Raw genomic sequence first — 27,919 nt, 5'->3', positions numbered from 1 at the left:
TTAAAAAAAAAATCTTACAAAATATAACAGCTTCATAAGTTCGAAAAATAAATTGAAGGGAAAAAAAAATTATTATTGTATTGTATTTTTGACATAAGAGTGAACGAAAAAACTATAAATTATAATACGGGCTGAAAAATATTTATTCTATATATATAGGAAACCTCCATCTTCTAATGGGTGTCAAAAAATTTCGTTTCATTTTATAAGATTTTTTTTGAATTTTTTCCAATCTTAGAAAGTGGGCTTTTTTCCAAGTTTTTAAATCATACTTCTGTTACGCGGGTGAGAAAAATTCTGAAAAAAATTTGCGTTTTTCGTCATGTGCTTCCATACAAAAAATTATAAAGTCAATCTGAGACAACGACGTAGAATCTGGATCGAGGTGTCATGGAATGCCCCATATATATATATATATATACACATAAAACGCTGACGACGTATAAATTTCTTTTCTCCTTCCTACTCACGCAACATATTTCCTCCGCAGAAAGTTACGCCGCGACGTACGTTCTTTGCCAAGAGTTTTCTTGATATTCATTTTTTTTAAACACCATTTTATTATTATTATTATTATTATTTGTTTTGTATCAAAGAGATTTTCCTCCATTCGCGTTTTAGCGCGAGATATGCTTTTTTTTATTATTACCTTCTCTTTCTTTTTAGTTTATTTTCTTGCTTTCCTCTCATCTTTCTCTTTCTTGTTTCTTTCTGTCTAATTTCTCTCGTTCCGTTTTCCTCGTATTTAAGAAATACCAGATACGCAATCTTCTACCTGCGTAACTTCGTTTTTATAAGATTAGGAAAAGTTTTAATCACACCGCGTGTATATCTGTATGTGTATAGGTGTACATAGAACCCGGAACTTGTACGGGGAATTCCATGCAAAACCATCCAGCGTCTGACCCTCACCATTTTTTGATTTTGTTGAAAATTTTTTCCGCAACTTTCCTAAGTCTGAAACATTATCCCGAATATTTCCAGATTTTTTATTCAACTAGTTAATTATTTAGAAATATTGAAAGCGATTTCGAAAAGGACTTTTTTCAAAATTCTCAAAAACTCTCATCTTCTTTTCAAATATGTCAAGATCAGGCGCACGATGGACCAAATTCTTGTTTCTATATTTTTTTTTAGCACGTTTAAACAATGCCTTCGTTGATCAAACAAATTAGTGCGATAAAAAAAAAAATAAAAAAAAAAATAAACATAGAAAAATAGATCGGTTCATCATGGGCCAGCTCTTGAAATGTTCGGAAATGAAAGTACAGTTTTTGAGAATTTTCTGACAATTATAAAAAGGGTCCTTTTACAAAATCACTCTCAATATACATAAATAATTAACGAGTGAAATAAAAAAAAGCGATAAAACTCATGTTTCTGTTTCAGAGCTGGGAGAATTGCAGAAAAAAATTTTCAACGAAATCAAAAATTGTGAGGGTCAGACGCAGGTTGGGTTCGGATGGAATTCCCCATACATACATAGAGGGCTCGTGCGGCTTTTTCAAGGAAAAAATGGGATCGTGCGTGAGTCGTTTGCTCCACCTGGTTCTGTCCGACACGCTTAAGGCACATCCGCTTGTGTATATATACGCATACACCTCGACGTGACAACGGAATGCTAACGTTCGCATTAATACAAACACCCTTGTAATTAGCGCCAGCTTGTAGCCCACCCCGTTCATATTACGTCGCTCGTTCATTGTCCGTTTCGCTGTTTTACTTTCTTTTTTTTTTTTCTCACCACCTTCCCTCTCCTTCTTTTGTACGTCCGGCATTTTTTTTTTTTCTCACTTATCCCCGCCAACGACAGGGAACAATTTTCTTTTTTCCCTCCGAATGATGTATATATATAATACATAGAACATATACATATAAGTGAGGATCGCTTTTGGTTTCTTTTTTTTTTTTTTTCTAATTCTCATTCGCATTTCATCGGCTGTATTAATTTTCATTTTTTCAATTCGAAAAAGCTCAGGTTTGACAGGTTTCGAATTTATTCGCGCAACGTGGAGTTTTACTTTTCGTATATTGATTTGTGAAGAATGAATGGTTTTCACGATCGTGTCAAACTGTATCTCGTTACACGGTTGAAAACCTATTTTCGCAAGTATATTGCAAAATTTTTACGATCTCGTGATTATTGTTCGTTGTGACGAAACGATGCGAGAGAAAAAAAAAAGTACAACGCCAAGGTAAAGAAAGAAAGAAAGAAAGAAAGAAAGGAAGAAAGAAAAGAAACGAATACTCAGAACTATACATTTTGGTTGCGGAATATGCGGATTGCGGGATAATCCGTGGACTGGGATATGTCGTCACTCCGGATGAATACCTTTTCGAGAGATTTACTCTCGCGTACGAGGAAACGAGGGAGGAGCGAGCATAGAGGAAAAGGAATAAGAATACAGAGAAAGATAGTGAAGGAAGAAACGAGAGAAGAACAAGAGAAGAAGAAAAAATAAAAAATGATAATAAAGAAAAAATAAATATAAAGTAAAAAAATCCACCCCGAGAAGAAAAGATGAAAAGTGGAACCAAGAAGCGAGCCAGGAACGTGACGCACTTTCTGCCACGGGTGAAGAGTGAACTGCGAGGTGGTGGTGGTGGTGGTGCTTGGTGGTGGTCGGGGTGACATGCGTGGAGGGTAGTTTCGTATACATGAGGGCGTAGTGAACACAAGATATCACCCACCCGTCCTGCATCCTCCAGCCTAGCCGAGACTTTGACTAAGGATTGCAGCGTGGAGGGGTGAAAAAAAAAAGAAGAAAAAAAAAAACGAAAAACAAAAAAAAACCAAAAAAAAAAAAAGGAAAGAAAATTCCCTCTCCCGAATAAGAAGGAAAAAAGGAAAGAGAAAAATCCAAGGAAATACACACGCCCGCCGGTTGTGTTGAAAATTTTCTCACGTACTTCCGAACCGGCGACGGTGGGTACCTACAACCCGAAAGTGGGAACTGGATCTTTGCAGCGCATCGAAACACCCGCTTCTGGTTTAACGAGGTTTTAGCCCCTTTGCGAAAAAGAAAAGAAAGAAAATAAGAATAGGAATAAGGAAAAAGAGAAATTACATGGTGAAAAATGGTCGCTGTTAAAATTGCTCGTATTCTTTTTTTTTTACCGTGCGGATTATTGTATAGTATAATTTTTTTACTCGATTCCGGAAGTCAACATTCTAGAAGGGTTTAAAAAAAATTTTTTTTTTTTTTACATAGATCACAACTTATTTTACAAGGCGATACACGGTGGAGATTTCAACGAATACTTTACTTTTTTAGAATACAATTCTGACAAAAATTCGTGAGTTATCCCGACCAACCAACGCGAGGATACGTGTTTTTCCGAAAACCAGTTCTCAACGGCTGAATTTTCAAAAACTTTGGATCAACGTTTCATAAAATACCGTTTAAATATTGTTGTTTCATATGCCGAAAGCTTTCATAAAACGATTCTTTTATGATATGAAAAACAAAATTTGAGAATATGGTTTTTTTTTTATTGAGACCGACGCGTCGATGAGAAACCATCACCACATGCTATAAGTCAGCGTGCATATTACCGGCTTTGAATGGATTGCGGTTCACCGATTGCACGGTATATATACATAAGCCATAATTGTTCCGGCGGCCCCGGAGAAGCATGGCTGGAGGGCCTACGGCAGGTCGGTCTGGCAAAGTGATCGATGCGCGAAAAGGGAGTTGGATGGATCCGGGGAACAATGCGCAAAATACGTTAATGCACCGGGACGAGAAGGCGCAGGCCATCAACCTGCAGAGGCATAAACCGACGGGGATGATCGATGCGATGGAAAATTGAGGCTCGCATGGCTCTCGCGCTCCGGATTCCAGACTCCGATCTGGATGGTGGACCTTTTTACGTTGTCGATACCACGAGTTTGACCAACCGTCCGGGAAATTTGACGCTAATGAACCTACGCGGTGTGAAGGCTGCGAAAATTGACTACAGACTTGGAGCAATCCTTGGTTTCCGATTAGCCGCGAGTCTGATCTCGCCGGATTTCTATTGAACGATCTAAGCTCGCCTGCGGCGTGAAGTCGGCCGGAAGTTGGGTCGATTCGGGACTACACTGACAATGAGAGAACTTTTTAGTTCCGGTTACCGCTCCTTAACTATTTTCATTTTTTACCACAAATGAAATATATGGTTCTGGGTATAAAGTGAAAAGTAGTTTTGTATCTGTTACCAGAAAGTCTAGTATCCGTTACTGTTCTTTCTCATTACGATCACTGTTGCTATCTTCTCGCAACTGTTGCGAAAATTTAATGCACGCGCAAGAATAAATTGACGTTAAAGCCTTGTTTAACTAACAAAGTAGAGTAAACCTCACAAACTGATTTTGCGTTGCAATAACCAAAAAAGGATCGACGATAGCGCAAAATGGTTAGGCTTAGCTCGTTTTTCGTAATCCCAACAATATTCAAACAGTTCTTTTTAACGACATAACAAATGAAATTTTTCTCATTGTACGGGATCCCGGTATCGCCGCACAAATAAGGGGCTGCGATATATTGATTCACGAGTGTACACAACGATTTTTCTCGCCCGAAACTCTCGACCCCTAGACGTCATACCAGCGGGCTCCATAGATCTCTAGTATCGCGAGAGGCGGGAACTGTAACTCAGCGAGTCAAAATTATTAGTTTAATCGACGGGATTGACGACGGGACGAATCGAAACAGACATAAACGCATTCGTCAATCTGTAGATCCTGGCGCAAAGTTCGTCGACTGAACGATGGTGATAAAAGTGACGAAGAAAGGATGAAGAAGACCTACCCGCAAGTTTGTCAAATCCGTCGCAATTTATACAGGTTGTAGTTGATCGGGGTATGGTTGAAGTTCCAAATTTGAAAAGTTCCGAAAGGGCTCCGAAAGTTGAAGTTAAAGAAATGAAACTTTGACGAAAGATCAAAGTTTCAAATTATAACTTGAATTTACGAAATCTTGGTTTTCTTTTTTGACGTGTGTTTTTTGATGTTTCGTCAAAGTTTTATTGCTGTACTTCAAATTTCGCCACCAAAAAATCCAGAATTTTGCTCTTTCGGAACATTTCACGCCTGCTCCAATTGATCGGATCCCAAGATCGCCTGCATCTGGTCCATCAAAGTAGTATCAAAGTCAACCACTCGAGATTCGGAAGGGTGATTTAGAGGATTGAGACGTCATGTTGAAACTCGTGTCAAATTACCCCGAGTGCTCTTCGAGTCACGGACGAACGGATGTTGGCCGAGGCTTGCATCACGTTAAGGAATAAGAAGAAGAAGAAGAAGAAGAGGTTTCGGCGACAGGAACTTAACCACTGCTAAGTACCCTGTTCCAGTGGTGCACAAAGCCCGATCCAGGAATAAAAACGGGGACTTTGAAGGGACCTTCGGCGTTACCGGATGCCGGTGTCACCGCATCGCCAATGCGTCATCTTCATCCTGGGCCCCGCAGCCGTTAATATTAATTCCGTGTTTTGCCACTGATGTATTTTCGTTGACGTTGAAATATACCGACTCGAATCCCTCCCCCGGTATTAATTGCGGCAGCTCGACGCGACGCACTAAATCCCTTCAAGCTTCAGGTTCGTTAGCTCATTACTTTTTCCACATAATACACATCGGGCCAGATTAGTCGTGCACTTTCCTGTCGCCACCAAAGTTATCTCGTTCCGGTTACCAGTGCCCTGAATTTCCTTTTCACTGCGACAAAGTCTCGCGATCGTCCACGAACGGTGTTGCAAGAAAACATAACGCTGGTCATCCATTGTTTGCAGACCTTGTAAACAGACATCGGCACGACACGACACTCCTCGATCGAAAGATAGATATCGATTTATTACCACCTAGAAAACTGTTTACACATTTGTATTATCATTTCCGCCGATGTAGCAGAGAAATTTATTAAAAACGAGTCGATATTTTATCTGTAATAGATGACGGAAGTTCGGTAAAAAAAAAAAAATTAATTGCAAAATGAAGAAACAAACGATAAACAAACACCTTGACGAATTTCATTCCGGGAACAAACGTCATACGTTTGCGGCACAATGGAAGTTAACAAAGCTAGTCGAGGTGTTTGCCATTTGAAAAACGTTGAAGGGCAGGATGTGCGAAGTTGTATTGAATACTGCAGGCAAAAGTTGGTGAATGTGTTGTGGGTATCGGCTTGAAACGATCGTCGGTTTGCACGAAGAGCGGATTGTTTGATGAGTGCTTATCGCGAGTTAATAACAGTTCCCACATCCGGTCAGGAAGGTATACAGGTACACAGGAACATATAGACATAATAGAAAATAGGATAGATAAATAGAATCGCGGTTCGACATCAACGCTCAGTCGTTACCCAGCTCTCGTTTTTGCAAGACAATTTTTATCCGTGCTACAATTGTTGCGCTTTGGACCTTTTCACACACGCCTGACTTCATCGATCTACTGTGTAGTTCGTTTATCATACCTTTCTTGTTCCGACACCTGAGGCGTCATGAAATTGTCCCTGATCGTGGTTTGCCTGGCCGCGTGTTTCCTACTTGAGGTAAGACGCGTGAAAAGAAACTAAAAACGTTTGAATTTTGATGAAGATTGGTACTCGTCGGTTTGTTGGATGGCTGATCGCCGATCTGAAGTCGGTAGAAAAAAAAATCTAAAAATATTCCGATTGTTGTAGAAATTAGTAAGCGAAGGTTTTTCGAGTCACCGATATCGAATCCAAGGTCAGATTTCTAAAATTTGTAACGGTGTTCAAATAGTATGCCAGAGCTTTAAAATCGTTGACCACGAATCTTGATTTGTAATTCAAAATTCGAATCGAATATTAATCTTTTTTTTTTCTCTATAAACGTGAAACCTACAGTGTGAGAACGGGAAGTTCGAAGGCTGGCTCATGTTAAGTCAAAAGCCGCTTGTTTCAAAGCTGGAAGGTCATTCCAGCTGCGCAATCGGTTTTCAAAAGACAAAAAAATCCAGTGGTAGACTAATTTTTTATTTTTACGCGCGTCTTCAGGTCTCGGCAAAACCAGCACCGCAGTCTATGGACCAGATGCGAGAGATATACGACACGTTTAAAGAGAAAGTTCAAGGTGCGATTGATCAGATGCAGGAGAAGGCGACTCGCGTTATCGAAACGGCCAAGGAAACGATGCAGAACACTTTCAACTCCGCTCAGCAGTCTGCTCAGAGCAAACTCACCGAATTTAGCGAGAATGTAACAGTGCCACAGTCCGTAAAGGCTTAAGTTGTGCAAAGATATAGCGGTATTTGTATAAAATACTGTAAAAAAAAACACAAAAAACAACTGATCAAATAAACAAATGAATAAATAAATAACAGTAGCAAGGATTTTGTAGCTGTTCATCCCCCCCTCCCCCACTGTGTCGAATTTCTATAAAATACTATTAACATTACTGTGAACTGTGCACGAAACATTGGAATGAAGTGATTGAATTATTGAAGTAATAATAATAATAACAATAATAAAAAGAGTATAAAAAAGAAATGCAGAGGTAAAAACTTTCGAGAGTCGAACCCCGGCCCTGAAAAAATATACCCATGCGATTACGGTCAACCCTTGGCAATACTTCATGTATTTACTGCATGTATATATACGCAGAGGCGAGGGAAAGTAAAAGATGTACGAGGTCCGCGGTATTAGAAGGTCGGACAGGTGGTCAGTTATTTATGGGCCGGGTTTTAGATAAGAAATAAAAAATTGTAAAAAGGTAAGTAAACAGCACAGCGAAGGAAAATCGAATAAAACGATGAAAAAGCATAAATCGATGGGTTTGGGTTGGCGAGCATATTTTAAGCCCGGTCGGTATATGGAACGGGGTTCGCAAACTAGTTTATACGTAGGTACGTTATATACTTCGCTGCATACGGCGCGATACGAGGGGCTCTTTTCCGGAGGGGTGAAAAGGGGGTGAGTTGGCCGTGGTGGCGGTAACTTAGTCCTATGATTGACGGTTTCCGGTTCCGGTTTTCCCCAGACTGATATATCGCGACGTGCAGGAAGCTCGTGGGGTCCGGAGCTTTTTCCAAGGCTTGCGAAAACCGCTGCCGTTCGTCGTTTCGAATCAAACATCTGCAAAGACGACCATCGGTTCTTATTATAATTTACATTAAGCTATGATTCATTTGTCTGTGTCTGCGCAATGCATTATACGTATAGCTAGGGTGGACCTCAAAAAAGTCATTATTGGATTTTGACCAGCTCACCCCCAAAATCGGCTTCATAAAGTTTGAAAATAATTTCCACATTTTTTCAGATTTTTATCTCAACTCTTAACTTAACCTCCAAAGAGGGTGGATTCCATTCAACCTTTTCAGGAGAACATCAAATCTGTCGAACGAATTTGGATGAAATTTGGTATTGTTGGTTTTCTTGGGTCGCTGATTACGAATCTGAACTCGAAATTACAAAATTCAAAATGGTGGATTCAATACAGCAATATCAAGTCACTTTTGGGTTTTTGGGCCACCATATTGGATCCGTCGTTTTGAATTTTTAAATTTCAAGTCCCGATTCGTAATCAGTGACCAAAAAAAACCCTGTACCAAATTTCATGCAAATCCATTGGGTAGGTTTAATGTGCCTCTGAAGGGGTTGAATGGAATCCATCCCCTTTGGGGCACGGATTAGAATCAGGATAAGAAAAAAGAGGGAATTATTTTTGAATAATTTGAAGCCGATTTGCGGGGCACGCCGGTCGAAATTCAAAAATGACCTATTTATGGACCACCCTTAATTGTATACCTATAATTTGCGAAAACGGAATCGTTGCGCGACGCGTCTTGTGCGAAATGGGAAAGTTTCTCACCTTTTCGCGTCGTCATCGATCCCTCGGGGTTCGAGCTTAGAAGGCAACCGCACGACGACAACGTGTGCCGACGTTGAGGCAAGAGAGGGCTTCGCGACGCGTGCATTTTTAACGAGAAAGCACCCATTACTCCCTGCTGCCGCTTCTCCTGCTGCACCGTCTGCAGGGTGCAACGCTCGCCGAGACTCGGGCGGGGGTGAAAAGCTCGTTCGTTGTGCACGAGTCGGGCACTTGAGTCGTCTGAACTTGTACCTTGCACCTGCGAGCGGTTAATATCATTATTATTCAAATCATTAACTGGCGCGGATATTATCTTTTATAGTTTGATTGCCCCGTGCAGTGAGATTTCGATTTTTTCTTTCCTTTTTATTTTTTTTTTTGTTCAAGCTCATTTCTTTCGTCAGACATGAAAGATCAAAGCTCCACTCGCGGGAAAAAAACGAAGCTTACTTCGAGTAGTGATGGATAATAATGGAATGGATTAGAATTAGTGAAGAGTGGAATAGAGGGTGGGAAATTAGCAAAATTTTGTTTTACTAACTTTGTTCGAAGCTTTTCTTCACTTCCGTTTGTTTGCGTGAGTAGAAATGTGAACGGCATTTTTCAAATCAAAAGTTTCACGGAAGTTTCTACTTATTTTCAGGTTGCTTTAGGTCAAATCAAATCTTCAAACTCAAATTATTCTATTTATAAGTGTTTTCAATTCCTTAAAAAAAAAATCCTAAAAATAGGTATGATTTTAAATCGTCCAAACTGTACCTCCACCCCCCTTAACCACTTTAATTACATGAATATCGTTTATCTCTGTACGCGATCTTAAGGGACAAACGCGTGTAATTTTTGCGTGAAAGAGAAAGAAAATTTACACAATTATCTACTGAATTAAAACGTAGGTACCTTTGTTCGAGAGGGATTGGCAAACGGCAAAAGGGAACTCTGAAGAATCGATTGAGCGCAAGCACACAAAAGTTCGAGAGTCGAGCCTGGAACAATGGTTGAGCACGAAGCGGCAACTCCTCGGTATTTACGGGAATAAGACGGGGGGCAGTAAACGTGGGAGCTTAATTCTTCCTGGGACGCGTTAACGACGTGGAAAGGACGTATAATACGCGTGTTGTGTGTGGGTGAGGTACCTGTGCAGGGTCGAAAGGCGGACGGCGTTTCAAACGAGGGGCTATACTATCGAGAGAAATGGGGCGCATCTATAATTCATGTAATCAATCGGTCGAACGGACGAATGAACGAACGAACGAACGAATGGTAGCTTCGTTTTACGATCGGCATCGCGCCGCGCACGAGAACGAACCGGAACACTATCCCTACCTTCAATATTAAGGATGAACCGGACCCACAGTCCGGATAAAAAGTTGGGCAGAGAGAAAAAGCGTCAAAAAAATTACCGGAAATCTTGTTCGCGACAATGACGTTGAGCACCAATCAATCAGCGTCCCTGTTACGCGATAGAAATGAATCTGAACAAATTTGGATAACGCAAGCTAAGATATAGAAAATTTGACGTAAGGGTTGTTGTTGGAAATATGTTGGATATAATGTACCGTGGAACGGAAAAATATCGTTTCCATACGTAATTTATGGAAACTCCCTTAGGTGATTGATCGCCGTGGTGTGAGGAACAAACCTCAACTCGTAATCAGCGAAAGCTGTATGATCGAGGTTTCGCAGACTTGACTTGCGGCGTGGAAAACGCATCGCCGAATAATTCACGGAATGCAACCGGGTGGTTAGCCGTTTAGCCGGCGAAGCTGATGTTGGGTATACAACGTTATGCTGTACCGGCCTACCAAAATGGTGCATTGCAGTGCTGGCCGGTTAAACGGATAATCAATATACAACGACATCAACTCGACTTTGAATTCACAACAATTTCCGTACCTCTGTAAGTGTGTAGGTATTCCTCGGCGATCCGCCTCTCGATATTTCATAATTCACTCCGCGAACGATGGCGGCATCGGGACGTTACACAGGATGGATGGAAAAATTTTACCCCAAGAGAGAAGCTGCCGTAAAATTTGGACTACAATTCACTGAGACTTGTTATATTAGAGTAAAAATTCACCCCTTGAAATACCATCAGTTTTCTTTCTTATTTTTTTTTTTTTATGTTTCTCATCAATCCGTTCATACCTCTTCCACAAGCTCTTCTTACACACATCCCCGGATTCTTATCACATTTGGAATTCAAGGAACTTAAAAACTCCGCAGCAGCCACGCGTCGCATGAGCTGAAATTGGGCGGGAATGAATTAAGAGACGCGGATACTGAATGAAGTAATTGGCAAGACCCCTAGAGGAGCTTTTGGTTAGAAGGACGGATGAATGGTCTTTCGATTCTCATTTCGCGTCTCTCTGCAGCAGTTCGGCCGCGGGCGATCGAACGTGCGGCAAATTTTGGTGCTAGTCGCCGGTTAATGGAGCCACTAATGTGATTATACACGGAGCGCCGATCTCTGGAAGATTTTCTCCCCCCCTCCCTCCCCCCCCTACCTCACTCTTTCTTTTTCCATCCCTCTCACAAGGAGATGCTATTTTTCAGCTCCCTCAATTCCTGCCCCTCGTCAACGGTCGTGCCTCCTTTGTCTCGACGTGTTCGACCTCCGATATATATGTACACCCTACGGCCACGCCACTCAATGTGATTAGCACAGCTCCTTTGAAACGTGCCCGGCGCCAACGGACATCCAAATTCATCTTCTAGATCCCATTGAGTCGGTGGATTGATTCTTCCTCAGGCCGTATTCTCAATACAACCTCCTGCGACTCAAGCCAACGTTGTGATCGGAATCTAGACTTGGACTTCTCACGTAAAACGACAGAGTTGTGTTATTCAGTCAATCCAATTGTGGTATTACCAAATTTGAACGTTTAGTATAATCGCTGGTGAAAAAACCATGTCTGATTCACGAGGGCGAGAGGAGAAAAGGAGGTGGAGGAGGAGTAGGAGGAGGAGGAGGAGGAGGAGGAGGATTGAACAGCGCGTAAGGGTGAATAGCACATTCTGGTATCAACGAGGAGGCAAAGACCCCTCTGTTGAAGGGGCTAATCGAGGGATGTCGGGGCGTGATTGTGTTGCAAATTCGGCGCTTTGCATCCGGCGAGGCTCTGGAGAGGGGTTTGAAATCGAGTGAGATCCGTTCAACGCTTCAAGTAATTCCGGCAAAGTGGGTACAGGTACGTAAGAGTCGAGAGGCGCAGGTGCCTGAACTGCACACATATCCGGCCCGGTTTTTCCGCGGTCGGAGAGTAGGTACGCGAAAAGAAATTCCCGAGTTGAGGAGAGCTGTTACAGGAGGAGGGTAAAGCGTGCGATATCCGGGGATAATTTGATGAGCGGTGATGATAACTCGAGGCGTATTAATCCCGGGAGGCCTTGCAGTCCTGCGCTTGCAGCGCTGGTTCATCCTCCTCCTCGAACCCGGGACGTCGGCTCTCATCATCGTAAACTTTATGCCACGTGCCGGTCGCTGCAGCCACGCCGACCCAAACAGAGCCGTATTACCTACCCTGCCGGTATTACTTCCCCGCTTCCAGCTAGGAATTCATGAAGACATTTTACATCTACTTTTATGGTCCATCAGAAGTTGACGGTTCTGCCTGATGCATGCGCCCCGGAAGCAGCTCGGTTCGGAAACCGGGCACGTCTTGATTTTACAAGGTTTAGGCTTAAAATGAAGTCAACCAATTTCCGGACACTGATAAAGAGGGAGTATTTGGAGCCGATTCTTGACTACATGGCAACCCACGCGTTCACAGATGTCTGCTGGGTTGTCAATTGATAGTCAATAATGTAGAAGTTGACTTGATTTTACAGGATTTGGGCCTGAAATGAGACCAAACAATTCCTAGACACTGATGAAGAGGACGTATTTGGAGACAATTCTTGACCATAGCTTAGCAGTTGAGTGTAAATTGACTTGTAGTTATCAACGAATAGTTAAGCGGAACTTTAAAATTTCAATAATTACTATATTTTATGAAACCCTATTACATTCACTATGTCGAGTTCCGTATGACATCTAATTTTGTTCTGATGTTGTCTTGACATTGACGTTTCCGAGGAAACTTGTCGATGTACGGTTGACTCAGCTCCGATTTTTGGCTGAGGTTCACAGTCATTATCGCGTCTGATTGTTAGGCGAACAGTGATCGTTTTACCGACCTTCCGCCACCTCTAAGTGCAAATTTTTCTCACCTACTGAAATTATGTGAGCTTCAATTGGTCAAACGACAATCTAAATTTGAACGAGTGTATTACTTGGAAAACAATTCTCCAAAACGAATTCCCATTGGTCACGCGTCGCGAATGGTCAAACTTTTTCCCGGGAATCCCAGGCCGGCTTATCGGCTACGTAAAAAGTGTATCACTAGACCGGATAGTTCGTACAGATTCGTAGCATCGTGCCGAGACGGGTTCCCATCAGTAGATGCAATAAAAAAAAGTCTCTGATTTGTTTCCACCCGTAACCGGCTGCAGGGGATGAGCAACGAGAAAAAGGGCGACGAAGTGAGAGTTTCGAATGGCCCGAGGGATAATGGGAAACTGGGCTTTGGGGAGGAGTTGAAACGGAGGGAGAGGAAATTAGAGGTTGTTGTAACAGCGTCCTCTGCCTACGGCCGACTTTCGTCGGGTTCCTGGTCAGCCCTTAAACACACGTTAACACCCCGCTGCACAGAACTAAAAACAATCAGTCTTTTCGGGTAAGAATTACATGGTGATCTGAAAGACAAATAAAAAGATTATTCGGCGTGTTTGAATTGAAAAACACATTTTTTTTTCTTATAGAAAATAAACACAATTACAGCACTTTGAGTTTGAGGGCTTTATTATTTATAGCTTCATGAATGTTTTATAATTAAAACATAAAGCCGTCAAACTCAAAGCGCTCTAATTGTTTTCATTTTCTATAAAAAAAAAAAAAACTCCTAAAAATAAGTACGATGTTGAACCGTCCAAGCTCTATCCCGCCCTTAACGAAACGGGAATCGTACTCGGTATATAGCGTTCAGGGTGACACTCGGTGGCGCCGCGGCGGCGCTCGGCGAACATCCGCATTATAAATCTGTGCCTGCAGGATTAGCTTTCGCATAGCCTGCCGGAATTTACCGCAAAAACAGGAGGATTAAATCAAGAGGCTTGAGGGGGCGCGGATTACTTCTGGTATAACATATTGTTGGTATTACGAGAGAGAGAGACGGAGAAACGGAGGGAGTCGCTGTTTCCGGTCTAGCTGTAGGTAGGGAGAATCGGGACTCGAGGAAGACGCCGAGGACCTGCATTATCTAGTCGAGGTGTCGTGAGGCGGTAAGACTAGACGCGCGGAAACGGAAAGGAGAAGGTATACTCTCTGTACCGAGGCGCCGCGTCCTGTTTACCACGTTTAATTCATCCCCACGGTGAAAGGGATGCGACGACACGGTATTACTCTCAGGTCTCACCGGGTGGTGGTTAAGACAAGGGTGGGCAAGTGGCGCGGGAAACGCTTTATCCGTCGATGCGCCCCTTCTCCGCTTCGCCGCACCGTCAACACCCTAGGCCGAAACGTCAGCGTATTCTGGGAACCGGGACGTGCCCTGACAACTCCTCCAGGGAGGCCGTGAAATGAACCGAAGGGAGTCGCCTTTGACTAGGCAAATGAGCACTTGAACAAGGGATGAAACCTCTTTCGCACCGAATGCTGCGATTTAGCGACGCTGACAATCTCGTCTGCACTTAATTCTACTTGTTTCGACCACTTTGAGGATGCATCGGGTCTATGATTCGATTCAAACCATTTTCGTATCGAAGAGACTGAGGCTAATCAGGTTCAATTGGGTCAATGGTATTTCCCATATCATTAATGTGAAAACAAAAAGATGATTAAAAAATCAATTTACGGATTTTAGGAACATTTTGATGACGTTTTTCTTCTTGCTCAATATCATTCGTCCAGTTTTCGTTAATCAGAGATCGTTTCGTTTGCAATTGAACTGTCTAAAAATTACCTAAACATTGAATGTTTATTGAACTCTTCAATGTATCTATAAATATAATGTATATAAAACAAATGTAGGTGGTTACATTACACGATAAACTGATGCTCTGTCTTTGTCTTATCAGGTGATTTGTGCGGATTTGACTTACGAATAAATTGAGGTATCATTCATTGTAATTGGACGAGCTATAAGAATTTGGCATTATAAAACAGGTGCTTGACGATATAATCTGTCGATAGATTATCATTCACTCAACTGTATCGATCCATATTAGTGTTTATCGTTTCTTTTTTTTTTTATACCAACCGAATGGTTCTTTGATAAAACTTATCGAAATTCAGATCAGTTGTTGATTTCGGATCACTGATTCTCAATCCTTCAATTCTGAATGTTATTTTTTTACTAGACTGAACATCTGTGACATCTTTAACTGTATCTATTGGTTTGGAATTGCAGATCAAGAAAATGCCTGACATCTTAATTTGAGATTCTGTTCGATCAGACAATTTTTCGTAATGGAATGAACTCTGATGAGTTTCATTGGCGAGACTGATTGAGGTATATATTGTTCAAAAATAGACTTTTCCACACGAAGATCGATCAGCGATGTTGTTCGTCTGTTTTTCCCACAGGGATAGAGTGGCAAATTACCTTCGGCACATTATATCTATCATCATCATCGTGACGAGGGCTATTAGTCCCAATCCATCGAGTCGTTTGCTCCTGAAATATGGCTGTAGTGTAGCGTTGATGGGTGAATCAGCAGGTCAAAAACTAGCCACACGCGATGCAAAGTGTTAGCAGAATGGAAGCCAAACGAGTGAAAATAAAAAAATAGAATAACAACAGCAACGCTCAATCGGCAACATCGCTGTGATTATAAATAATTTGTGATTCCGGTTTCGCGGCGCTGGGCCGATTTTCATGAAACAAGAAAATACGAAATTGTTATGGAAGTTTTCCTTCTATCGGTCGGGAGTTTAGCCGACGGAGATAAAACGAATGTGATGTACCGTCTATTAAAACTGCGTACAGTTGTCAGTCACTCTGGTCCCCCTTCTGATACGTATTGTTCGATTAAATTGACGGAAAACTCTCGGCCGATATGACGTCTGGCTTCGGGATTGATGCTGATGAAATTTGTTCCCATTTCTGGCTTGCAGTGCGTCGGATTTTAGACTGTAAAATCCAGATTCTACGCTCCGCAGCTCCGCACCGAGATGGCAGACTCGACGGCAGAGAACTTATAGAGCCCGGAGATAAGGAGAAAAATCGTATTTCCGGATAGACGTATTCTTGCTGTTGTCAGTGCCCGATATTAATGCACTGCTGTGTGTTTCAAATTTTTCTCTCCACGATTCGCGGATCCCGGCATATTTTCCGAAGTTAAAGATTGGAGAAGAGAAGGGAAATTCGGATGCTTATAAATTCATCGGTGTAACAGCTGAGGTGTTGAAGATTATTCCTGTCAATAAAAACAAGCAAAGAGATAAATATTACGGAGATTAAACTGTAAAGATTGAAAACGAAACTCATGAATGACAAACTTCGTCCCGTTTCGGAACTATTTTGTTCAATTTTCCTTTCAACTCTGAGATTAATTATCCGATGATTGGGTAATGAGATACGCGAGACTTAGAATGGAAGTAGGGTAAATACTGGTTTGTTATACTCTGCAACAGCCGACGCAGTGCCAATCTCGTAATAATTTGCATAATCTCATCCCGTAACCCGGTATAATTTTGAGCTTGGCTTAATGAAATCTTATCCGATCAGTAATTATTGTTCGAAACATACATATATAATATATATATATATATATATATATATATATATATACACATATATATGTGTGCACACGCTATACTGTCAGTTATACACATATATGGGCGTGTAGGCGTGTACCGACACACAGGCGGCGATAGGCTGACAGAAACAACGAGGTAACTGCGTTATCCCAACGGACGACGATGTTACCGCCGGCAGCAGCATGCAATTACGTCGGCTCGAGTGAAAATGACGACCCAGGGGTTCCCCCGGCTGGCCTCATAACGCCGGAAGAGTTGCGGCCCACCGGCGTTAATGCCTTTCGCGATCAAAAGCTTCCCCTACCGAATCCACGCTGCAACATTAAGTATTTTTCGACGTTTTTTCGCTCACCCGAAATGCAAGCATTGATCGCTCGCCGAATCAGTTTCACTAAAATGATACTTCGATTATTATGCTCAGAGTCTCATATTCAACGTGTATGTGAAAAGAATCTTGGAAATTTGGATTTTCAGAAAAAAAACATAATTTTTTGTGTCAACGTTTCGAACCGCAGTTTGTATTCTCCTCGGGACATTGTTTACTGCGTCATTTACACGAAACACTATTTTACAATAGCGCTCAAGTGAGACGGATAGTAACCAGAAAGAAAGTCAACTTACTTTGTACAAATTTCAACTCGCCTACCAGTGAAGATTCCATTTTGTATTGATTCATAGATCATTTCTACGTATCTCGTATTTAATTTCGATATTTCACTTATTTTCAGTCTTCCCGCGGCACATCCCATGCAGATCAGTGTTGCGATTTCCAAGGTGTCTGTCTGCTGTCTGATTGATCAGTTTCGATCTGTCGTTGTACTTTGGAAAACTGTCGATCGCGTATCTTTATCACGGATGAATTATCACGTCTGATCGATCAGCCGGCGATAACGCGAAACCGAACTACCAGTCCGTCGTCGGTTGGAATCTGGCCACCGGTGGCCGATTCGAAGCCGATAATCCGATGCAATCTTCGACCAGGATATCGAATTTCACGTTGCACTCGAACTGAAACGGCGCTGTGACGATCTAACGGTGGATTTCAACGGGATCAGTAAATTGACATACCTATGTTAATGATTCCGGAAGTTTCGATGCATCGATCATCTGGCGAAACAGCTTTGTAACCCCTCTCTTTTCCATCATCGGGCGTCGTACCATTGTTAAAAATTTCTTTATGGAACTTCTTACACTGTATCAAATTTAATACACGATTTAGTAAATTCAAATTACTTCTTTGTGTTTTTCTTATAAATTTGAGTAAAAGAAACATTTTTATCGTGAATTTAAGGCAAGTATACGGTAATTTACATCACGAAACTAAATTCGCAAATTTACAAACTGATTTTGTAATTTGACAACGCTATTATACAGTAAATGTTTAGTAAATTCACAATGATTTTTGACAGACGAGGCCGGGTGACAACGAGGGTTGCTTCTGTTATCGACGTATGGTAATCCGCGAAGCGAAGTGACGTTATCGATTGTCAGTATCGGCGCCGATCAATCGCTGGACCACCAGCGCGGTGCCAGGATCTTCGGACGACTTTATCTCGTACTGGATCAGGACGCGCAGCTGCAGTCACCGCTCTGTAGTTCTCTGGTTTAGCGGGCTTTCACCGTAAAATTATACGGGGTTCGACGCGGATGAGAACCCGCGCTTTCGAGACACGCCAGGGACGGTCTGATGGACGGGCCTTGGTTAGTCGGACCGTCTCTCGGGCAAGGGTATCATTAGGCCAGGCCCCGGCTGTAATGACTTAATACCGCGCGACTGCACGAGGTGTATCTTAAACTCGAAATTAGAAGCGCCGGGTCGGTCCAACCGGCCGCAGGCGATCGACGATTCAAAGGCGGTTCTCGTTCGTCGGGGCTCGTTAGTCCTCGTCGACGTCTTTTCCCTGCTTGTAGGAGGCGTCCGCGTGCCTGGCGTGTATGGATTTTTTAATTACTCAATACAGCCGATCGCCGATCGCGTCGGTTGATCTAATAATTGACGATTTATTGCCGGGTCGATCTTGATCAGCCAGCACCTCGAATGTACAATTTTCCTCATCTGAAACTACTTGCTATGAATTTTAGTCCCCGGCACAAGCCTGCCTTTATTATATCGTCGTCCTGCAGCTCTTCACAGACGCTTGATCTATCGACTAATTACCATCAACCGCAGCCCTCGATCAAGCAGGTGTTTCACCCCACACCTCTGCCCACTGGCACTAGTAATCACGATCCAGTTCATTTCCATTTTTGGCTCTCATCTGTTTTTTTCTCACTACGGGGTATAATTACTCACTCTCGACCATTCCGGCCGCGTGATGCACACACGAGCTTTCACCGAAGCTCCGCACCAAGTCTGTACAAGATTCGATGGGCCGAAGTTTTCCCGGAAAATTTCCTGCTCACAGCTGCAGCGACTCAGCCTCGAACTTCTCGTCGGTATGATTCGTGCTTTTCAATTCCTCTAGCATGCAGCTGAAGACAAGAACGGGCTGATGATGAGTTCATCAAGACGTCTGGGAGCCGGGCTGCGATTAAAGTAATTGCTCCATATAATACACACACCGCCGGTTCTGTCCACCGCACACTATTCGTCGCGAGTTTGAGCTTGAGCATGAGGAGGTGCAGGTAGTGGCTGGAAGCTGGTTCAGAGACTTGTGTAACCCGTGAAACACGTCGTTTATGCGGAAACTGCAGTAATCACTGTCACCATCTGCCACGTGTGTGTATGCACACCGTTCGAGACGTGGCGGGATGAGGGAGCTCTTTAATTACAACGCCGTCAGGCTTTTCCAACCCCGAACGTAGAGCTAGAGAGTGGCGTCATCCAAGTTTCCCCAAAGTTACCACATGAAGACTCGACTGCTCCGTAGAATTACACCGAGTCGTCGTCAAAGGCGGAATCAATCCCGAGAATACGAACCACCGGTCCACTTGCGCACACTGGCAGACCGAAATGACCGGTTGTCTGAAGAAAGAATGAAAGAAAGAAAAATAACGAAGTAAAGAAAAGGAGATTATAACGCGACAAGGATCGTTGCTTTCCATCAACACTGCACGAAGCAATTGTCTCTCCGTGGAATAAGTCAATTAGGTCGTTGGCAGCTGCGCCGCATTTTCTAACTCGAGTTAGTCGCTTCGCTTTCTTCGTTTTTTGCCTCGTGGTCCTGCCACTCCATCCGCCTCTGGAGCTCTCGGTAATGGACCCGGCTTATTCCTATCCGCATTAATGTTACCAGCTGTAACGAACATCCAGTATTATACCTTCGAAGATCAGTAGACACATCTCATACGTGAGTATCAGATTGTTGACTTTCTTTGACAAATTGATAAAAGATTCAACATGCCGTTGCGAAAGATTGTCTCAGAACATCTCATGTGGCCTCAGGTGCTCGACGACCGCGATACCGGCTTTGCGTCTTCCGTGAATTTGCCTGACACCGTGAAGTGGATAGGATAGGCATCCATGGTGAACCTACGTCACGGGATAGAGCGGTATAAAACATCGTGGAATTTGCCCTTGGTGTTTTAGGATCGGAAGAAGATGAGGGAGTACGATGTAAAGGTGGTCGTTAGGCTCGACAAACGAGTCCTCGAGTGTAGTTCGGAGAGGTGTAGGTATTCTATTACATCGAAGGTTACGACACCTCCGATATCCCTTTTCTTCTCTCCCTCATCTTCTTTCACTTCTTTTTATGCCAGAGTGATAATAGGCGTAGGATTCGCCTGGAGGATTGGCCATTTGGTGAAATCGAGACTAGCTAGCTGAGTTCTAAGCGTTAGTGGGATCGGCGATTCGTTTGACAAAAAATTGAAAGAGATGTAGTATAATCTCTGGCGCAAATTACACTCATTAGCACTTTCTTTAATGCAGCTCAGAGAGCTCCGAGCTCCAAGAAACCTCGAGTTGCACTCGAGTGTTTGAATTTTAATATATCTCTTACGTAGACACGGTACGGCTCGCAGCAGTGTCTCGCTTCTTTTACTTTATCCATCCACCTCCCCGCAACCAACCACGACGGAATAGAATTTCCAGTTCCTTTTGACGAAAACCTTTTTGCACCGCGGGCGAGTTGCGTAATGTATTTAAACGACGAGGGACCGAGTCTTGGAATTCTGATAATAACATCAGCCCTCCTCCATGGCGTCGTTAGCGCCAACCTTGCAGCGCGTACTTATAATTACTTATCCCACGCTTTGACGCAATTACCAGCGTCGAATACACCGCTCTTTCCCTTACCGTCCCGATCATCCGCGTACCGCGTCTAGTTACATCACAGTTGGTAGAAATTTACAGTTCACGGTTTACATCTCGCCTCTAACTCCCTTTCAAAACCGCAATTCGAGACACTGAGAACACTCAACTCTGTGCAACAAAGACTGACTCTCTCTATCTTTCTCTCCTTCTCGATGCAGTTGAGGTACATCAATTCCGGATTGTATCCTTTGGGGAGTTGTTACACAAATCCGTTCTCCGCGAGTCAAACGATCTGGAACGGAACTCTGTTTTGTGAAATAAAAAAAAAATCATCAGACAACCCCCAAAACAATCTTAATAAACAGTAGTATAACAACGAGAAGGAACAGAACCATAGTCCTGGACTTATATGGCAGCTCGTTAGGTGTTATTGAGCCAATCTAACACTCCGGATCGAAAGGACGAGTCGGTTGTTGGCCGAAGCATTTGTCAGACTGCTAACAGGGTCTGCAGAAGGTTGTTCGACTTTCGCGATCTTCGATTCCACGCCACTCCATACGTACCTGCATCGTTGGTTCTTGGCCTTGTTTATCACACCTCTAGGTCTTTTAGTTTCGGTACTGATCTTACCTTCTATTGGCGGAGTTGTTAAAAGGTCCGTCCGTTTAGGAATTTCCTGTCCAAAAGAACTCGGAGATTAAATATTTAATTTAATAGTCACTTTGGATTGTCAGTGTTGATCTCAAAGCGGTTCAAACCCAAGACCGCGACATTGTTCCACCAATTTACAGACCTAGATACCCAAATACAGATTTTGATCAGTCGATACAGCGAATATGGGAAGTAATTGGCGTATCTAAATTCCAAATATACAAGCTTGCGGTTTTGCCAGCAAATTGCCTGGCCTTAATTGCATGGCAAAATTTTCGCTTCTCCGAAATTCAGGTCCAGGATTTCGACCAGCGGTTGATCAGTGTGCGGTCTGACTGGTGTTCAACAAGTCTCATAGAGACGTCTTGGCGATAATTACTTTATTACTCACGGCCAATTTACAGAATGGAAAAAGGGACCGACAAAGACAAGGAAGGAAAAGAGAGAAAGGAAGCCGGCCACCCTAGAGCGTATTTTTTATCGTTCTGACCAAATTAGCCGTGTCGTTTGCCTGCCTCAAGACTGTATGGCAAAGGATGAACCACGGCTGCCGGCGAGGTGGCTTATCTTCATTTTTTTTTTTTTCAAAGCAAAAACTGAAAGGGAAAGAAAAAAAATGTACACCAAATTTTTTTCCCTCACTTTTTGTTACCCCTCCGAGGCTTATACTCTCGTGCTCATCGGACGAATGATAATTCGGTAAAGGGACAAAGGACTCACATTGTACGGTGGCCGCGTGGTCCAAAGAACCGACACGAGATCGGTGAATGTGAGGGCGAGGAAAGGGAGGAAAGTTAAAAAAAAAAAGAACGATCCAAAAGTGAGGAGCGGAAGGCGGCACAATTTTGTTGCTTCATTTTTTTTAGCAGGTGAAGCCATCAATTTTCTTGATCTTATAATACTGTCATAATTATAATACACACACAGGCATACCTCAATCGCTATATAACCGCAAGGTGCCGGATTTTCGAACCGGTTGAACAAAACGGTCGGTAAAGTCTTTTTAAAGTCTTTGGAGAAAGGTGGTGGTGGTAATTTCTGTCATGATGAGCAGAAAAAAAAATCCGGAAGGTACTGAAAAACCTCGATAAAGAAAGCTAGGCCTTTTCATGATGTCTCGAAATTCCACAGGCGAACTAAGGTCACCTTTCGTCACACGAGATCTTTCAACACACGCCTTACACACACTTTGCTTCGTGGTATTTAAGGAGAAGGGGGAAGGGTGCGGGTTATTAAACAAGGGAGAAATCGAGCAGAAAATAGGAAATAATGTGACAGGACTGGAGTTCCCGGAGGTAGGGGAAATTTGAAACTAGCGAAGTGGCAAAAAGGACAAAGCAGTGAAAAGGAACGAATTCGGGGGAGGGGGAGAAGGAGAGGTGGAAAAACGTGTTCTTCAGAAAATTTACGCAACTCTTTTGGAGTTCCGAAATGATCAAGTTCTGCAACCTTCTTGTGAGAAAAAACGGACCACGGTTCTAAACTCGGGATTTCTGAATGGTTTGAAAAACTCCAGTGGGAACTTTAAGTATACAGATTAGGGCGTTGACGAATTTTTGGCCCTCCCTCCCCTCCTTTTAAACCTACGTCAAATAATTCAAAAACAATTGCCTAATTTTTTTAGATTTTTACCTCAACTCTAAGAAAATCCGCATTGCGATCAAAGTATCTTATGGAAATAACGTAGGGAAAACTTTTTTTCTCAATATATGTTTTATTGTAAAAGTAATAACGTTCCAGAAGACCTGTAACTGCAAGGTTTTAGTGTTAGTATCTGAAAAAAAATTCACATCGTCATACTAGGCTAAATAAATAAAAGTCAGATTTCGAGGGTGTCCAGATTGACTGATGTGATGTGAATTTTTTCCAAATAATAGCACTAAAAGCCACTAAAACCTTGCAGTTACAGATGTTTTGGAACATTATTACTTTTAGAGTAAAATATATATTGAGAAATAAAGTTTTTCCCGTGTTGTTTCCATAAAAAATTTCGAACACAAAGCGGACTATCTTAGAGCTGAGGTAATAATCTGAAAAAATGAGGCAATTTGAGTTGATTTAGGGGTGGGGCGGTAAAAATTCGTCAACACCCTAAATGAGGACCACCCTAATACGCATAGTAAAATAAATTACATCCTCCAAACCAGAGGCAGATTTCCGGACTGCAATTCATCGGGCAGTTGATAGCTTCTTGTTTCCAGAGCATGGCTGTCCGAAACGGAATATCGTTAAAAAATCTCTGGTTAACAAGGGGGGAGAACGTTAGTCGAGTTTCTGTTGTCAGAAAGCCTGACCACTTACACCCCTTAGATTTTTATCAGGTTTCGGGCCGTTCTATTGTCTCTGGTTATTTTTGAGAGCCACGTAGCAACCGTCCGAGAGATGGAACCGCGATTGTGATGATGTACGAGGCTTATTACAACACGGCCGTGTCGGGCCCGAAAAGACTGCAGTCCCAGCGGTTTGAACCAAACCTGGGAGTTCTGACGGGAGCAGGTGCTGCCCAAGAAAGGGGAACAAGGAGGGGCGGTCCTCTGATAGAGTCATTACAAGGCAGGTGAGTTTGGGCCCGTTCCCTCCCGGCATCCCGCGGGCCTTGCGGAGCGATCATTTTCACCGCATACCGCACGCCTGGCCCGCGCCTCAAATGAACGGGTTCGAATAAATACAAGCGCGGGCTGGAAGCGAGAGACGGTAAGCTTTGCTTTGTAAGTGAAATGAAATCTGTACCATTAAACCCGTTCCTTTTGAAACGCGTGGTGTGTTTTTGCACCGAGTACCGCTCACTTTTCTTTTTTCTTTTTCTCTCTTCTTTTTCTCCCTTTCATTCCTTTTCTCAGATATCTTCTTTTTTCCACGAATGTAATCCGAGGACGAGACGGGCGCGGATTTAGCTCCTGAAAATAAACCGAAATTCATCTCCCTTGGCGGAACGGGCGAGGACTCCTCGCAATTCATTAATAATTTTAATATCAGCCACTGCGAAGCTGCAGCAGCAGTCGAGAAAACCGGGCGAACCGGCGACCCTTGAGCTCCGGTTCTTCTGTCTCAACTTAATCAACTCTTTGTTTGAGATTCAGCCGTGATTATCTTCCCCTCATTAATTTCACCAACTTTCGCCTCGCCTCGACTCTCTTCTGCCCCACAACTCGACTCCTTCTCCACCCTCCGCGTCTTCGACTTTGGAGTAGAAACTTGCCGACTGTTTCGACGATTTCTATAGGGAAATTGCACCGGCGACTACCGTCCTCCAACTCTACGGGTAAAAAGAGCTGTTTTTTCCAATTCCCTGCCATTTATCCGAGAGCAGCAGCCTGCAGTTGACTGGGATCACGGGTAAACTGTTGCATATACGTATAAGACCCGGAGCTGTCGACTCGAGCAATTTATCAGCACCGTGCGGCTCGAATTCATCATCCGATGCGAACTGGCTCACTCGGAGAAGAAGTGGGGATGAATAAAAAACGAAGGTTAAAATACACATTGTGTTATTCTGCCTCTTCGGATTGTGCAAACTGTAAGCGAATCTCGAAATTGCCGTAGCTACGCGGAGTATAATGAAGAGTGCGGATGTGCAGGGGATAATTTTAATCCGCTGGAATATCGGAGCGTGAAACGTAGTCGAGAGCAATGGAAAGAACGAAAGTCACGAGTGGGCTGCTCGGCGCTCGATCGAATAACGTTGTTTGAAAGAAATAATTAGGTTCCGTGCGTTGAGTCTTGTAGTGGTGCTTTCCGCGTCGCTTGGATTGGCTTCGTTTCATTCCCGGTTTTGCCGCAATTAGCCTCATCCGTGCAGGGTAGTCGGGGCTTGAAAATCGGCGTATACATACCGAGACCGGGACGATCTCGTAAATAAAACGACAGAAATAGATAGTCGAGCGAGGAGGAGAAGGGGCGATAAACAGGGCCGAGGGCATGAGGGCGACGGATTCCGAGGTCGAGCGGGTCTGTCAGGGGCAATTATCATATCTGGTGAGTTCAAAGGGAGCGAGGAGCCGGGCGCTATGAGAATAAAACTAGAGAACGGGGGGAGTGATAAACGCTGATGCTGCAGGACTCTGCAATCGCCTTCGCAGCGAGCTTTCCGTATTTGAGCTGGCATTAGATCAAAGAATCCGGGCTACTCCGGACGCGCCTCTGCGAACATCAAATGAACGAATTTTTCAATTGTTCAACTCGAGAAAGCAGCCGGACTATGAACGATGAAGCATTTTTTATGCTGGCAGGTCGACTGGAAACCTTGATTCCTTCTACCATTACCGGCCTTATCTTATCGCGGCAGGGCGTCGACACTCTGCTCCGAGAATCGGGAAATCCAAATCGAGCCAAGACAGAGGAGCGGAATGCTGTTCCTATCTGCAACACGTCGTGCTTTCACCTTCAATTTACAACCAACTCTGCATTCATGTTGAGAAGAAAGTTTTCAATCTGTACAACCGAAGACCGGAAACTTCGTATAATTTGTATGCTCGAAAAGTCATTTTAATTCAGGTGTCATCGACTGGTCATAGCGTTTTTGGTCAAAGAATCTACTAGTTTGTTTTTTGTTTTTGTTTTTTCACAACAGTCAAAGTTGGCTCAGACTCAATATCCTTTTGAAGCGACCCTGTTCTAAGCCCAAGTGTAAAAGTATTGAGGTTCGGATCTCTGTGAGCCAGAAGCGAGAGGACCATCGCTGCGTGAAATGGAACTTCTAGCGCAGGTGTCAAAGGAGCGGGAGTGCTGTCAGTCACTCGGGGTATCAGAGGGGAAAAAAGAGAAAAAAAAGATACCTGCATGGATTACGGGCCGTGAGGTGATGCGGATAGCGAATTTTTCCTTCCATCCATAAAATAAAGCCAGCGGGGTTGCAGGGGAGGTGGCACGTGGTTGAGAGCCTGAGAGTATTCGAGAGTTTTGACAACCTGCCACAGCCCATCGAAGATCCTTCACACCCCCTTTTCACACAAGTCCTGGTATGCTGCAGGATCCTTTCGCCTCCCAGAGACCGGAGTTCAGGCCAAAACTCAGCTGGGTAGGCGGCAACGCCTTCCAAAGTGGCGCAAAGTGCTTTAGAAACAATGATTGTCAGGGACAAGCTTTTTGGCGGAGTGCGGGGTGCTGGATATGGATCAACCAGGCCACGGAGCGGCGAATCTTCGCATCTTACGGCCGAATCAATACGGCCGCGGTGCATCCGTGGGCTCGTTTTGGGATCCTCTTCCTCGTCGCCGGGAACGAGGGTTCGACTCGCGTACCTTGCATCCCGGGAAACGTACGAGGTGGAAAATCTTTCAGACGATTAACCAAAAAGGACCTAGACACTCCGCTGACGGAGTGTCTACCATCGCACCGGATGAACACCGTCGGCGACACCGTCGGCTGAGCTCCAAGGGCTTTGGGATTCTCCGGAGGAAATTGAAAAATCCAGTGAAAAGCCCGATCGGGCTCACCGCGCTGCCCCGGGCGGTGGTGGTGTTGGTGTCTGCGCGGCGTGGCTCGCCCGGAGTATTTAATTTAACTTTTTCCTCGCCGCGGCCCCGCCGAATTCTCCATCTTTTTTATCTCTCAACTCGCTTCAGCCACATTTCCAATTTCCCCAAACCATCACCGAGACCAGGGTAGGTTCTCTTTGCCGGCTGTCCCGCATCACGATCGGCTAAGTTCCGCTCGAGGAAGACGACCCGGACAGAGGAACTGAGAATTCGAGACTCGATCCGTTATCGATATCCCTTTTCCGTGGAATGGACTCCATTCCACCCTTAAAAGATGTTCCAGATATGACGTTGGGCTCCAGACGGAGTTCGCGATTCTTTCAGCAACGTGTTTCTCTGGCTTGCATCGCGTGCTTCGAATCTGCGCGGCAATGACAATGAAGAACCAATTTCACCTTCCGAGTACCGCGACACTGTTCCTTTCAGAGATGCCCATCAGACGCCCGATTCTCCGTTTTTACGACTGCACTCGATCCGCTCGTTCTCAGAAACCTCGCGGGGATCAAGACATTTCCTAGTTCTACCTGCCCGTACTGATCCGCCCTTCAATTACTTCTACCTGATACTTGTTCGAAGCTTCGATACTGTCCGTCCGACTACCACGACGGCCAACTCGATACACGGTGAAGCGGCCTCTAAGTATGATTACAGGGCCCACGGCTCCGGACCGAACACTCCGCAGTGACTATCATCTCTCCTAGCTCTTGTACTTAGACTACACCTACGTGTTACGAGTGGATACCTTGTTCAGTCGTCTGCTGCTCCTGCTCCACTCATTGCGACCCGAAATCCAGTGCGCTGAATCAATAACTTCACCGCAATCCCGCCGGCCAGGAAGATCGTTGTGTTATACTGACGTCTTCACATCGTTACAGGAACCGATCGTGTCTGCTCAGCATTGCTCTGAAAAAAAAACAGAAAACTATTTCAGTTCCATGTAGGAAAAGTCCACAGCAAAAGAACTTGCTGATGCTGAAATCGTAT

At 43.8% G+C, this 27,919-nt stretch overlaps 1 protein-coding gene across 2 annotated transcripts in view; it reads right to left on the bottom strand.

The window, feature by feature from the left end:
• The window catches only part of LOC124302545 (uncharacterized), a 53,105-nt gene that overhangs the window by 8,017 nt on the left and 17,169 nt on the right, over positions 1 to 27,919 (bottom strand). The window contains exons 2-3 of one of the 2 annotated variants that reach the window (XM_046758818.1): positions 27,678 to 27,838; positions 24,189 to 24,355 (exon numbers count right to left, since the gene is read on the bottom strand). In XM_046758818.1, the coding sequence (XP_046614774.1) occupies positions 24,189 to 24,191 (3 nt within the window). In that variant the 5' untranslated portion in view covers positions 24,192 to 24,355; positions 27,678 to 27,838. The remainder of the gene's footprint in view (positions 1 to 24,188; positions 24,356 to 27,677; positions 27,839 to 27,919) is intronic. The other variant, XM_046758819.1, reaches the window with a different exon arrangement.

This window comes from Neodiprion virginianus, chromosome 4, assembly GCF_021901495.1.
Source record: "Neodiprion virginianus isolate iyNeoVirg1 chromosome 4, iyNeoVirg1.1, whole genome shotgun sequence".
NCBI lineage: Eukaryota > Metazoa > Arthropoda > Insecta > Hymenoptera > Diprionidae > Neodiprion > Neodiprion virginianus.
This window is presented reverse-complemented; position numbering and strand designations above follow the sequence as displayed.